Genomic DNA, 13,826 nt, shown 5'->3' on the forward strand with positions numbered 1-13,826 from the left:
GTAGAATTGTGAACGGAAAGAAAACATCTATTAATATAGAATTCTATACACAATAAAAATACCTTTTGAAAATGAAAGTGATGTAAAAATATTTTCTAAGAAACACAAACTGAGACAATTCATCATTGGCAGACCTGCACTAAAAGAAATAACAGGAGCTGTTCTTTAGGTAGAGGGAAAATGCATGAGGTGGAAAAGCTAATATGTGGTGGGTAAGTGAATGTGGACTACATAATCAATATGTGTGAGGATTGAATAAAACAGGAAGAAAAATGAAGAGAAAATACATGAAAACAGTGCTACATAGTTGGAGAAAAGGATAAAAAGTTAAAATGTTCTAAGCTCCTTGCACTGTCTAGAGGTGGTAAATGTATTAATTTATATTATAATAACTTGAAGATGCAGATTATAATCTTTAAACCCATACTTACTATATAATAGTAAAAACATACATAACTAACAAGGTAATAAGTGGTTATCATGATTAAAAACACAATTTAAAAAACATCAAAAGGAGCAAAAGGAATTAAGAACAGTTAAGATAAAGAGAAAGATAACATGATAAATTTAAAAGTATATCAGTAATTACATTAACTATCAAACAACTAAAAACAAACAAACAAACAAACCGTAATCTAGTATTCAGCCAATTTCAAGTAACTTCTTCCACTTCTTGGGTTACCACTTAGACACTCAATACAGGCCTCCAGATACCTTTTATATTAATATTCTCTGATTGAGTACATTGGTTTTATAGTCAGTCCTCTTATTTTCTTATACTGTCTCATATGTCTCTTACTGTATGAGAGTTAAATTATAAACACAGTACATATTCTGAAATTAATTTTAACTCAATAGCACAACCATTATTAGCCTATAATCACTGTTACCTCAGCGTCATGTCATATAATCCCTTACCCAGCAGTAATATTATATTACTAGTATATATATGTATTTCCATTCATATGTAAGAATTCTTTTATAATGTAAAATCCTTTTTACTATGGCAGGAAGCACACTGCTTTTTCTCTGTAAGGCAAACTGATCAGTGTGTAATGGACATCTTTTTTTGGTTAAAATTTGGCTTTATTATTTTTTTGTAAATCTTTTAAAATCAGAAATGACAGGAAATTCTGTTTTTGAAGACCTACCTTTATTTTCATAATTTGGTCTCTGCTCACACAATTTCATTTCAATTTGATAGTGCATATATATTTTTTCAGTATTAGACAAAAGATGTAAAATATCTTAAGGCTTTTTGTAGGATATTTAATGATTTGTCATTTTGCTTATACAACAGTAGCCATAATTTCAGTTTATTTTGAAAATAGGTCCAGAGTTTACTTGAACTATAATCATACTTTTGTACATTGTTTAAAAATAAGTGCTTAAGAATGCTGTGTTATTATGTGTGAATTGTATCTCAAAGCCATTAGAAAACAAAATAGGTGCTGTATGTAGATGATCTTGACCACTTTAAGCTTTTATCGCTGTCAGCAGATATCCAAAAAGAAGCCATTGTTCAGATAACTTGAATCATATATAAATCTGAATATTTCTGTTAAATCTAAAGTGAACCTGAAGTGGCTTTTTGATAGCCAGAGTATTTGTTCAACCTGTTGTTCAACATCAGGATTATTATTTGTGAAACAGAAAGATTTTAATTATCAGGCATGGTTGAGGAGCTTAACGTTTTGAGTTTTCTCATCGTTTTCTTGATAACTACATGCTAAAATTTTAAACATCAAAGCTAGGGGGAAAAGTGCCATGCCCGTTTTATTTTATCTAACTGCTATATTGAAATATAATTCACATACCATAAAATCCACCATCTTAAAGAGTACCGTTTAGTAGTTTTCAGTACATTCACAGAGTTGTACAAACCATCACCACAATTAAGCCAGTCTTTTTAAAGGAAATATTTACAAACTGTGACACTTGTATCAGGAAACAGCGTTTTAAACATAATTTTTCGAAGATGGTTTGAACTTTTTTTTTTTTGAGCAGTGAAATAACTTTTATTTTGTACACAATTCAGTGTCTGTGATAGTGCCAGACATATAACAGGTTCTCAATCAATTTTAATTAAATAAATAAGTGAAATTTGGTAAAAAAAAAAAAACAAAACAGTGGGTTGTCTCTAAAGATCATAGAAGTTACATGGAGCCCTTTTTTTCTTTAACTTTTTATTTTATATTGGAGTTCAGTTGATTAACAATGTGTTAGTTTCAGGTGTACAGCACAGTGATTCAGTTATACATGTATCTATTCTTTTGAACTTTGTTTTTAATTTTATAAGTAAAGAGACCAGCCCAAATCAACTTTGAATTTATTAAATCCCACTTATATCTAGTGGGGGGTTGTTTATTTGGTTCTGGTGATATATTTAGTGTACACTGGCAAGTATCAGGATTGATACTCTTGCTCCCTTCAGACAGTCTCTGAATTTCCAATTATCTCATAATCAAAGCTGAGTTCTTCACATTTTTTAATTGTAAAATTGATAGTGCAAAAAGTTTGGTTATTTTCTCTATCGATTTGAAGTTATGAACGATAAACTCCAAATAATATCTTTAATATGAATATTAATACAAAGTGAAGTTATATAGAAGACCTTTTTGATGGCCCTCTGTTATTCAGAATGGATTTTTCTGTTATATTGGCTGTAAGGAGGCTAAGCTTGAAGTGATAAAACATCAGTTTTGAAATTAGCTGTTCCAGGAAACAAAGTCAGCACCCTGGAGTACAATGCCTAAGTACAGAAAGAAACACAAGAGCCAAAACCTTTTTTTGTATGTACTTTTCTTTCTCCCTCCTTCTCTGATGCTCTAATAAATATTCTCTCAGAATGATGAGAACATGTCTTAGAATTTTTTTTTTTTAAGGTAGAGATGCAGGTAGGAGTTGCTGAGTTATATTTTTCTTGCTTCTTTATTATAGCCTCTTACTGGTTAAAAAGAAGCATATAGTTTTGCCATTAATCTTACCAGCATTGCATGCAGTAGTTGGTCACAAGAGTGCCTTGTTTGTCAACTTTTATGCTCTGTTTACTGAATTTTTAGCTCTTTAATTCTTCCCCCCAGGGCTTTTTGTGCTGAACTGAAATATATAATTATCTTTCCTAGCATGTTGTTTTTGACAACACATTACAGAGTGCAAGGGCTACCAAATATGACATTTTCTTTAAGTTCATTAGAGTTGCTTTATTACTCTTATGTTACCTATCTTTCTTACAGTAAAGCTTCATTAATCTCAGTTTCTTTTACTTGGCTAGTAATTGGTAATCAAAAAAATGTAATGGACTATCGATTAAAATGAAACTAACATGAAAAATACTCTGACAAATATTAAGCAAAGGGAAAAATGATGCAAAAATTACGTTTGTGGATATGAGAAAAATGAATGGATATGGATTTCACCCCCAGGATATTGCAGACACTGTTTATTGAGAAGCAACATGGGGTTCTGTGCAGTTGTGGCCAGTCCATTTATCTTTTGTCCCCTTCTAGGACTTCAAATGAGGCAAGACCCCATCCCATTGCTTTCAGAATCGTCCTTGTCTTTTTTGTGGAACTTGTCATAAAAGACCACACCTGTGGATGAACCATTTACCACTTTTCACAGTTGACATGATGCACACTTACAGAGATTATACATTTAGCAAGTAAATAAATAAATAGTCAATCCTAACAGGTAAATAGAATTAGCAGTTTTTTATATTTAAAAAAAAGAATTAAAGAATCAGTGAATGATATGTCAATACATTGTATAGATGGAAACATGGAAAACATTTAATTTTGTCAGTCATCAAAGAATTGAAAACAGTGATGTTTAATTTACACATTAAACTATATGGGAAAAAACTAAAGACAATGGTCTGTTGCAACTGTTGAAATAATGCGTTACTGAAGGCTGTGTAAATTGGTGCTGTGATGCTTTTTGAAGATAATTTAGTAATACGTTTTAAGTACTACAAAATTTTTTGTATGTTTTGACTTTAAATAGATTTCTAAAAGTAGAATGACTAAGGAATTAAGCCCCCCAAATGGAAAGACTGTATATGTAGATGTTTATTGTGGCCTCACTCCTAATAGTGAAATAGTGGAAATAAATGATACACTACAGGAATGGTTAAATAAATTCTGATGTTTCAACATATTGAAACGTTGTGAGTTAGACAAAATGGTAATTTTAAAGAGTAAGTACCAACTTAGAACAATTCTTATATAATATTACATGCAAATAAAATTCAGATTTTATCTATGATGCGTATAACTCTAAAATTATTTCTGGACTCTTTACAGAAGAAGTACAAAATAAATAAAGCACAGTTATTGAGTGTGGTAGCATCTGATTAATAATAATTTCTTAAATTTCTACAGTAAAATAGTTTTCAGACATTTTAAAAATATTGAACATTTTCTTCTTCCTCTCCCATCAATAATCACTACCTGAATCCTTTGGGAAGCAAGAGTGAGATAAAGAAGCAAACTGGCCTTGCAGATCAGATAGGAATATTTAGATACCAGGAAAGAGGGAAGGATAAATTATGAATAGTCCATTTAATTTTTTTCTACTTCATCATAGTCTCCATACTACCTGCTCCCACATCAGTGTTGTTTTTAAGAAGCAGTGTGTCGTAGTGGCTTCAGCACAGCATTTAGGTCAGAAAGCTGATTCAAATTCTGAATCTACCACTTGTTAGCTAACTGACTTTCAGCAAATAATTTAACTTATTCAGCACTTTTTATTTGTAAAAAGTATTGGGTGAATTAATTAAGATAGTATATATAAAGAGGTTTTTCAAAATATAAAGCTCAATTTGTTTTAATAAACTTGTAAGTTGAAATAGGAAAAAGATGAGATATACTTAGTAGACTGAATTTAATGGTTATTTAGAATGTTCCTAAAAGTATTTTTACCCGTTCTATTACAGGGATCTTTTATTTAGCCAGGTGTATGACAAATTAAGTGAGAATTCAGTGGCCAAAGGAGTGTTTTTGGAGTGCCTTGAACCATATATTTTAAGTGATAAATTGGTGGGGATCACACCCCAGGTAATGAAAGACTTGATTGTTCATTTCCAAGATAAAAAGTTAATGGAACATGTGGAAGCCCTCATTGTGCATATGGATATCACCAGCCTAGATATTCAGCAGGTGAGTTATAGGCCGTCTACTAATTTATGGAATAAACATTCCTTTATTGAATATATTTATCTGACTTATCGGGTCTCACTGTGTCTCTTATCAACCCCAATTATTTTTGAGCATTTTTTGGTAAGAGGTCTCATAAACTTGTATTTGGCAGTGTATTTCTTAGGAGTGTTCCTTACGTAAAGCTCGATTAGAAACGCCTGCAAGCCAGTCGTCTTCGGTTTCCTTGACATCCCCCAGAGCGCTTAGCATGGAGTTTATATTTGGAGGCTGCTTAGGGAGTGCTTATTGACTGACCCTTCTTCATCAGTTTGTTTGTTCACTACTACAGTTTTCGTCCTGAAGTGAATTTCAACTATAAGCGCTTTCACCTGAGTAATAGAATATTTTTACTTTTGAGAGTATGATGCCAGTTTTTGGAAAAGCTAGTTTATATGTGCAGGGTTGATACTGTTCATACATTATGTTTTGAAATGCAGAGTATAGTATAAGAAGCAAATTTCAGGACATCTTAGCATGATCAGCCAGCCCATTGTTTGATAATATACCTCCAGTATACCTGAGGTCTCCACAATAAGTTTTAAGTCCTTAATTGAGGAGCGATATGTGTCTGACCTAAGACGCTTCACTCCTAACTCTTCCTTCATCCCTTCGCCACGTTAGTCCTGACGATGGGCGAAGGCACAGAGGTGCCCAGGGGCTCGGCCAAAGTTAGAAGGACCAAAAGTTGGGGTTTTTTGGTTTGTTTTTTGTTTGTTTTTTTAAATGTGCAAAATCACATGGAAATGGAGGGTTTGGAAAGGCTTATTATTTTCTTCCTGGAAGCTCTTTATGAATGGCTGTGAGTTTGCAAAGGCCAGTCCCTCTTTTATATATGCCTTTCTGTCATGTGGGTGATTTGGCAATAATTTTCATGTCTGACAATAGTTCTGATGATTTGAGAGCATCTTATCAACCTAGCTTTATTTACCTATCACTGATATAAGAGGAATTACTAATTTCTTCTCCTTCCAACATTTTTAGCTTTTTCTCCAACACTAGGTAAATAAGGCTGTTGCCCAATTTTTTGGCTTTCATGTTAAAACAGCAGTTTAAACAATCTCCCCCTCAGATTTCCTCTCCGTATCAAGCCTTCCTCTTCTTCCCCTTTGGTTACTGCCATATCTCATTTTCCACTTGCAGCCAGATTCCTCCCTCCTCCCCTCCCTCCTTCCTTCCTTCTTTCCTCTCCCCCCTTTCCTCTCCCCCCTTTCCTCTTTCTTTCCCACATTTCTTGCAAGCATTCTCTAGGTTACCTCTTCCATTTCATTCACTTCCTAATAATTCTTCAACTTCGCTTTCATTAGAGTCTGTAATGACCTCCATGCTTTAGTGACCCTGGTGGACAAGGCTTATCCTCTCATAAGGCTTACATTAGCCAAAAAAAAAAAAAAAAAGTTTGACAATAAACAGAAAAATAAGTAAACAAGCCAGAAATATCCCAAACAAGTGTTACGTTAAAAGTCAAACAGGCAATATGGTAAAGAGAGAATGAGAGGCTCTCTTAGATGGGTCAATTACAGAAAACCTTCTTGAGAAGGTAACATTGAGTCTGATTGAGTCTGGAATGTGAATTATAAGAAAGAATCAGTAGTGAAAAAATCTTGGAGGAGAAGATTGTTACAGGAAGGAACAATAGCTAATGCAAAAAAAAAAAAAAAAGATATGCCTTGGGTGCTAAAAGTTACAGATAAAAGGCAAACAGAGCTTAGTTGAAAGAAAGAGGTAGCCCTTTCAGGGCAAGGTACATATTTTTCCTTTTTATTATGAGTGCTACAGGAAATCATTAAAAGGTTTTAAATGAGATCACTCTACAGAATAAGGAGTGAGGGCCAAGTACAGAAGAAGCAAGGAGATTGGTTAAGGGCTGGTCTAGGAGGTAGCCCTGGCCAGAAATGGCAGTGGTGAGATGGAGACAGATGGCCTGACATTGGATATGTTTTGGAGGTAGAATAGATTTGCTGATGAATTGGACGGGAAAATGTGGAAGGAGAGAATTTAAGGCTGTTGCCCAATTTTTTGGCTTAAGAAACAAGGTGGATAGTGATTCCTTTAAGAAGATTGGAAGGGACTTCCCTGGTGATCCAGTGGTTAAGACTCTGCACTTCCACTGCAGGGGGCACAGCTTCGATCCCTGATCAGGGAACTGGGATCCCACATGCTGTGTGGTGCGGCCAAAAATAAATAAATAAATAAAAATAATTAAAGAAAAAAAAGAAGATTGGAAGACTGGGGTAGGTCTAAGTTTGGGAGACGAAATCAGTAGTTGTATTTTGCCATTTTATTTTGAGATAGCTACTAGACGTGCAGGTAAAGATATCAAGTCAGTGACTGGGTATATGGGTCAGAGGGGAGGTTAGGGCTGAATCTGTAAAGAGATGTATGAGCATGGCACTGGCTGAGAGGGCAGAAAGCGAGAGAAGAGAAGAGATCCCAGAACATGCCTTTGTTTAGAGAGACTCTCCCACAACACCTTCCATTTTCCCTCTGAACCTCTTTGGCTATTCCTTATCATTCCCCTTTGTTGACTTCTACTATTCTACTTCAGTCTTCTCCTTCTGTCACTCAGTACTATAATATAGCTCTCCTAGGAACAGAATATAGGGTACTCTATACTTAAGTCATCTCTACTCCTCTTCCTAAATATTTTCTCAAATCGATTTCTCTCCATCCTTAACCACTTCAGGCTCCTTTCATCCTTACTGCTCCTTCTGCAGAACCCCTAATTTCCACATCGGCTTTTGGCTCACATACGTGCATCCAGTAGGTCCTAACTTAAATATTGCTCCCTCAGGGATGACCTTCTGAATACTCCAGACCAAGTCAAGTTCCTTTACCACACTTGTAAATGAACTATTTGTGTAATTGAGTATCTTTCCCAAGTTATAATTCACACATCATTTTGTGCCCCTTCTTTTGGTGAGTGTCCAGGATGAATGGAAGTTCTGTCAGGGTAGAGACTAGGTCTGGGTTTGTCCCTATCACTTTATCCCCAGTGCCTAGGAGAGGACCTGAATATAGATGTTCAGTAAATATTTGTAGAACTAGTGACCAAAGGTAAAATGGATATGGAAAGGGGAAGGATAGAGAAGAAATAAAATCAGATGTTGGAGGGTGTTTGAAAGTAGCTATTTTGCTATCGAAAGTAACATTGAACCTACAGCAACTCTTACCCTGGCATTGTGTTTGAGTACTTCAATTTCAGTTTTTTTCAGAGAAGGAATAAGAAAAATTAGGAAAGAGAATTCAAGATCTTCCCCATTCTTCAAGCTTCAGGAAAGTAATTGGTGAGACTGAATTGTGTGGACCAAACAACTTTTCCTTTTACAGATAGTTCTCATGTGTTGGGAAAATCGGCTGTATGATGCTATGATCTATGTCTACAACAGAGGCATGAATGAATTTATTAGTCCAATGGAGGTAAGATACTTGTAACTTGTACACATATTTAATACTGTCTATTAATGTTTTTCCCTTTTCTCCATTTGCTTTGAATAGTTTGTTTTCATCCAATCACTTTAAAATGTCTTGTAGATTTATTAGATTTGCACCCATTGTTATTTAGGACTTTAGATAGTCTTTAATTTTATACCTTCTGCCTTTGCTTTCTTTTTTATCTGCATAAGTAGGTATTTAAAGCTCAGGGAACGATAGATAAATTTAAAAGCCTGTTAGACTTTTAAGTTTTTTCCTAAAAAATTTTGATATTATTATACTTGTCCAAAAGGTATAAGAAATGTATTATATATATTTATTGTATAGAGTAACAGTACTATTGAGTAATGCTGTTTTGTTGATATATTGGTTGCTTTTCCCATTTCAGAATTTTATAGCATTCATTATGATTTCTTATTCTCCTACCATTGCAAGAGAGCCTCTAAAAAGCATTTGGGCTTATTTTAAAAAGAAGCAGATCCATCTCCATCTTGTTATTTCCCTTAAATTTGAAGACAGAATTACAGGTTATGGATTGTGGATATGTGTTGTGCCCTGCCAGCCCGTTGACGTCATTACCTGGGTCAGAAGATCCAGGCTTCTGCTGAAGGCATACAGTCACCTTTTTTGCCTATTTAATGGACATCCAAAACCATCTTCAGTGTTATTAAGTCAGCAGCAGTCATTCTATGTTATTTCAGTCTTCTCTAAATACATTTAGCTTGGTAGGTGAATATTCCTCTAATTCATAACTCCTTTAGTTTTGGTTATACTTCTTGTCTCTTGGTCATTTTCCAAGTGAGTGCCATAGCCTTCCCCTGCTTGGTTTTGACCTTAATTGTCTGTGTTTCAAATAAGTACTCTTAACATTTGAACACCTCTCAGCTGCCTCTTCAGTAAGGTCCATGACCTCTGTACATGCAGAAATGTTCTCCACAATTAGGAAGAATTAATGCAGTTTCTAGTTTCTCTCAAAATAATTTTTTAAAATTAATTAATTAATTATTTTATTCATTGGCTGTGTTGGGTCTTTGTTGCTGCACACAGGCTTTCTCTAGTTGCTGCAAGTGGGGGCTACTCTTCGTTGTGTTGCGTGGACTCCTCATTGTGGTGGCTTCTCTTGTTGCGGAGCATGGGCTCTAGGTGCATGGGCTTCAGTAGCTGCGGCATATGGGCTCAATAGTTGTGGCTCACGGGCTCTCTAGAGCACAGGCTCAATAGTTGTGGCACAAGGGATTAGTTGCTCTGCGGCATGTGGGATCTTCCTGGAGCAGGGCTTGAACCCATGTACCCTGCATTGGCAGGTGGATTCTTAACCACTGCACCACCTAGGGAGTCCCTCTCTGAAAATAATTTCTGAAAACAGATTCTAATTCAATGCATTCTATGTTGATGAGAATGGTTGTGGGGTTTTTGTTATTGTTGCTTTTGAAGTTTTTGTTTTGTGTGGATTTTTTATTCCTCAAAAATCTGGTTTGAATTTATAGCTTTGCATCTCAGATGGAACACTTTTCTATTGAGGTTGCCTTGTTTTGTGTTAAGAGTAGTTTTCAAGTTTAATGACTTTCAGCAAGAGCTTGGTATTTGTTATTAAATAGTCGTTTGGAGATTTTAGCATTGGGAAGTTAGATGCGTCCTGTGATTGCTCTTTTATAATTCTCTAATAAAGAGATCACTATTCAGTGTTTAAAGTTTAGTTATTTCAGTTTAAAGAGGTCTAAATTAAAAGAATCTGAAAAAGAATAGATATATATATATGTTAAATAAATCACTTTGCTGTACACCTGAAACTAACACAACATTGTAAATCAACTATACTGCAATATAACATAAAAATTTAAAAAAAGAGGAAATATAGTGCCTTTTGAAATTTTCTAGATTTTCTACAATGAGAGATGGTGTCATCATATTTGAGATGACTACCATAGTCTCTGAAATCTTTCCTTAGTTCTAGTTTTGGCTGCTTCTGAGGTAATAGTGCCTTCTGTTGGGAGGAAAAACTTTTCGTCTACCAACTGAAATCTGAATGGTGGGGAGAGGGCTGCAAGTGAACTGGTAGTAGAGAGATTAATGGAGGCAAAGGCAAGGTTTATTCACATTGTACTAGGAGCACTCAGAAGTGAGTAAATCACTGAACAGCCAGAGGTAAAGGTTTACATACCAGTGTAACAAAATTTTGGGTGTGAGGGAGGGATTTAGATTTTACTTGGAAAATATGAATAGTTTTATTTGGCTTTTTGATGCTGATGAACAGCTGGCTTTGCACCACCTCCCAGTGCTAAGGGTCAGTCTTCTCAACAGGAAACTCCCTCCCAGGAAGGCCGACATAGTTTGGCCATTAACCTTGTGTTTTCAGAGGCTCCGCTTACATTTCCATGTGTGTTGCTTGTGGCTGCTGATTGCTCACATTTTCAGCTTAAAGTAATCTTACCTACCATTTTGGTGGGCTGTTAATCCCTTGATTTGCTTACTATCTTTTAAAAAATGGGCAGAAGACCTAAATAGGCATTTCTCCAAAGAAGACATATGGATGGCCAAGAGGCGCATGAAAAGCTGCTCAAGGTCACTCATTATTAGAGAAATGCAAATCAAAACTACAATGAGGTATCACCTCACACCAGTTAGAATGGGCATCATCAGAAAATCTACAAACCGTAAATGCTGGAGAGGGTGTGGGGAAAAGGGAATGCTCTTGCACTGTTGGTGGGAATGTAAATTAATACAGCCACTCTGGAGAACAGTATGGAGGTTCCTTGCAAAACTAAAAATAGAATTACTATATGACCCAGCAATGCCCCTGCTGGGCATATACCCAGAGAACACCATAATTCAAAAAGACACATGCATTCCAGTGTTCACTGCAGCACTATTTACAATAGCCAGAACGTGGAAGCAACCTAAATGTCCATCAACAGATGAATGGATAAAAAAGATGTGGTACATATATATTTATTACTCAGCTGTAAAAAGCAATGAAACTGGGACATTTGTAGAAACATGGATGGACCTAGAGACTGTCATACAGAGTGAAGTGAGTCAGAAAGAGAAAAACACAACAAATATCATATCTTAACACATATGTGGACTATAGAAAAATGGTACAAATCAACCAGTTTGCAAGGCAGAAACAGAGACACAGATGTAGAGAACAAACATACGGACACCAAGTGGGGAAAGCAGGGAGGGTTGGGAGGGAATGAACTGGGAGGTTGGGATACCAAATTGTACACTCTAAATATATGCAGTTTATGTTAACTGTATCTCAATAAAAGTTCTTAAAAAAAAAAGAATAAACTACCTTTAGGAACCTAAGGATGTCTTATATTAGAAATAATGATATCAACAGAGACCTTCTAACTGGTAATTTATTGAATGGTTTCTTTCAGTGAGGAATATAACAATAGTGATTTCCCAGTGATCCTACTAAAACAGTTCATGTCCACATTGAAAGTTTTTGTATTTAATCTTAATAGCAAATGACTGTAATTCAAAGTGATTAATAGCATAAGATTTTGATTATTTTTTTAAAAATATTTTTTAAGATGATGTTGATTGTTTTCCTATTAATTTTTATGCAGAAACTTTTCAGAGTCATTGCACCTCCTTTGAATGCAGGAAAGACGCTAACAGGTATTAATTTTCTAAGCCTTAATTTTTTTCCCTCTGTTTTGTGTTTAAAAATATTACTTAAATAATAAAACTCACCAATTTTGTGTACAGTGTGAATTTTGACAATTGTACATGATCATGCAACCACCACCATAATCAAATTGTAGAAGTGGTTATATAGTTCCTTCACACTAAAAAGTTTCCTCCTATCCCTTGTACTCTAACCTTTCCTCACAGTCCCATCTCCAGGCAATCACTGATCTACTGTCTTTTACTACTATTCATGTAAATAGAATCACACACTATGTAATCTTGATCTTGGTGTTTTATTTCTTTCACTTGGCATAACGTTTTTTAAATTCATCTATGTTGTTGCATGTATTATTTTGTTCCCTTTAATTGCTGAATGGTATTCCATGGATTGGATATACTGTCATTTGTTTATCTATTAATCAGTTGAAAGACATTCAAGTTGTTTCTGGGTTGGAGCTGTGATAAGTAATGCTGCTACATTGGTGAATGAGTTTTGTTATGTTTTTTTTTTAAGCTTTTTATTGGAATCTAATTGCTTTACACTGTTGTGCCAGTTTTTGCTGTTTGTTATGTTTTTAATTAAACTTTTTATTATGAGGAAATTGTAGATTCACATGCAGTTGTGTGAAGTGACACGAGATCCTGAATACTCTGTACCCATTTTCCCTCATCTTGCAAAACTAAAGCACAGTGTCACAACCAGATGTTCACATTGATAAAGTCACGATACAGAACAGTTTCATCACCTTATGTTGTCCTTATCCTCCATTGCTGACCCCTAGTTATGAATACTTTTTTGTGTGGGCATATGTGTTCATTCTTCTTGGACAACTACCTAGAATTGGAACGGATGGATTGTATGGTAAATGTATGTTTTACTTTCTAAGGTACTACTGTTTGCTTTTTCAAAATGGCTGTACCATTTTTGCATTCCCATCAGCAATATATGAGAGTTCTGATAGCCCCATATCCTTGCAAGCACTTGGTACTGTCAGTCTTTTTAAGTCTTTTAAAAATTTTAGCCGTTCTAGTGGGTAGATATTGGTATCTCATTGTGATTTAAATTTTTATTTTCCTGATGGTTAGTGATGTTCAGCATCTTTTCATGTGCTCTTGGCCATTCACATATCTTTTTTGGTGAATCATCTGTTTAAATCTTTTAGCAGTTTTTGGAAGGGTAGGGAAGAGGTGTTATTTGACTTCATATTATTGAGTTCTAGGCACGTGAACTCCCCACTGGAGCCTATAAGAGTTCTTTATATAGTCTGGATACATTTTTAAATATGTGTTTCGAAAAAATTTCCTCCCAGTCTGTTGTTTAATGTTTTCTTTTATTAACCATGTTTTTAAAAGAACAAAAGTTTTTAATCTTCCTGAGGTCCATTTTCTTTTTTCTTCTGTAGTTTTAGACTTTTGGTGTTCTGGTTAAGAAATCTTTGTCCAGTTCAACATCATAAAGATTTTATCCTTTGTTTTCTTCTAGCAATATAATAGTTTTATTTTTAGCACTTGTATTTAGGTTTATAATCTGTTTTGAGTTAATTTTCATATATG

The 13,826-nt window shown here is 34.9% G+C and overlaps 1 protein-coding gene across 4 annotated transcripts in view; it reads left to right on the forward strand.

Annotated features, from left to right (window-relative positions):
• The window catches only part of VPS8 (VPS8 subunit of CORVET complex), a 280,030-nt gene that overhangs the window by 86,973 nt on the left and 179,231 nt on the right, over positions 1-13,826 (forward strand). For all 4 annotated transcript variants that reach the window (XM_057737662.1, XM_057737661.1, XM_057737663.1 and 1 more), the window contains exons 22-24: positions 4,937-5,159; positions 8,526-8,615; positions 12,209-12,260. In XM_057737662.1, the coding sequence (XP_057593645.1) occupies positions 4,937-5,159; positions 8,526-8,615; positions 12,209-12,260 (365 nt within the window). The remainder of the gene's footprint in view (positions 1-4,936; positions 5,160-8,525; positions 8,616-12,208; positions 12,261-13,826) is intronic.

This window comes from Hippopotamus amphibius, chromosome 6 (genome assembly GCF_030028045.1).
Source record: "Hippopotamus amphibius kiboko isolate mHipAmp2 chromosome 6, mHipAmp2.hap2, whole genome shotgun sequence".
NCBI lineage: Eukaryota > Metazoa > Chordata > Mammalia > Artiodactyla > Hippopotamidae > Hippopotamus > Hippopotamus amphibius.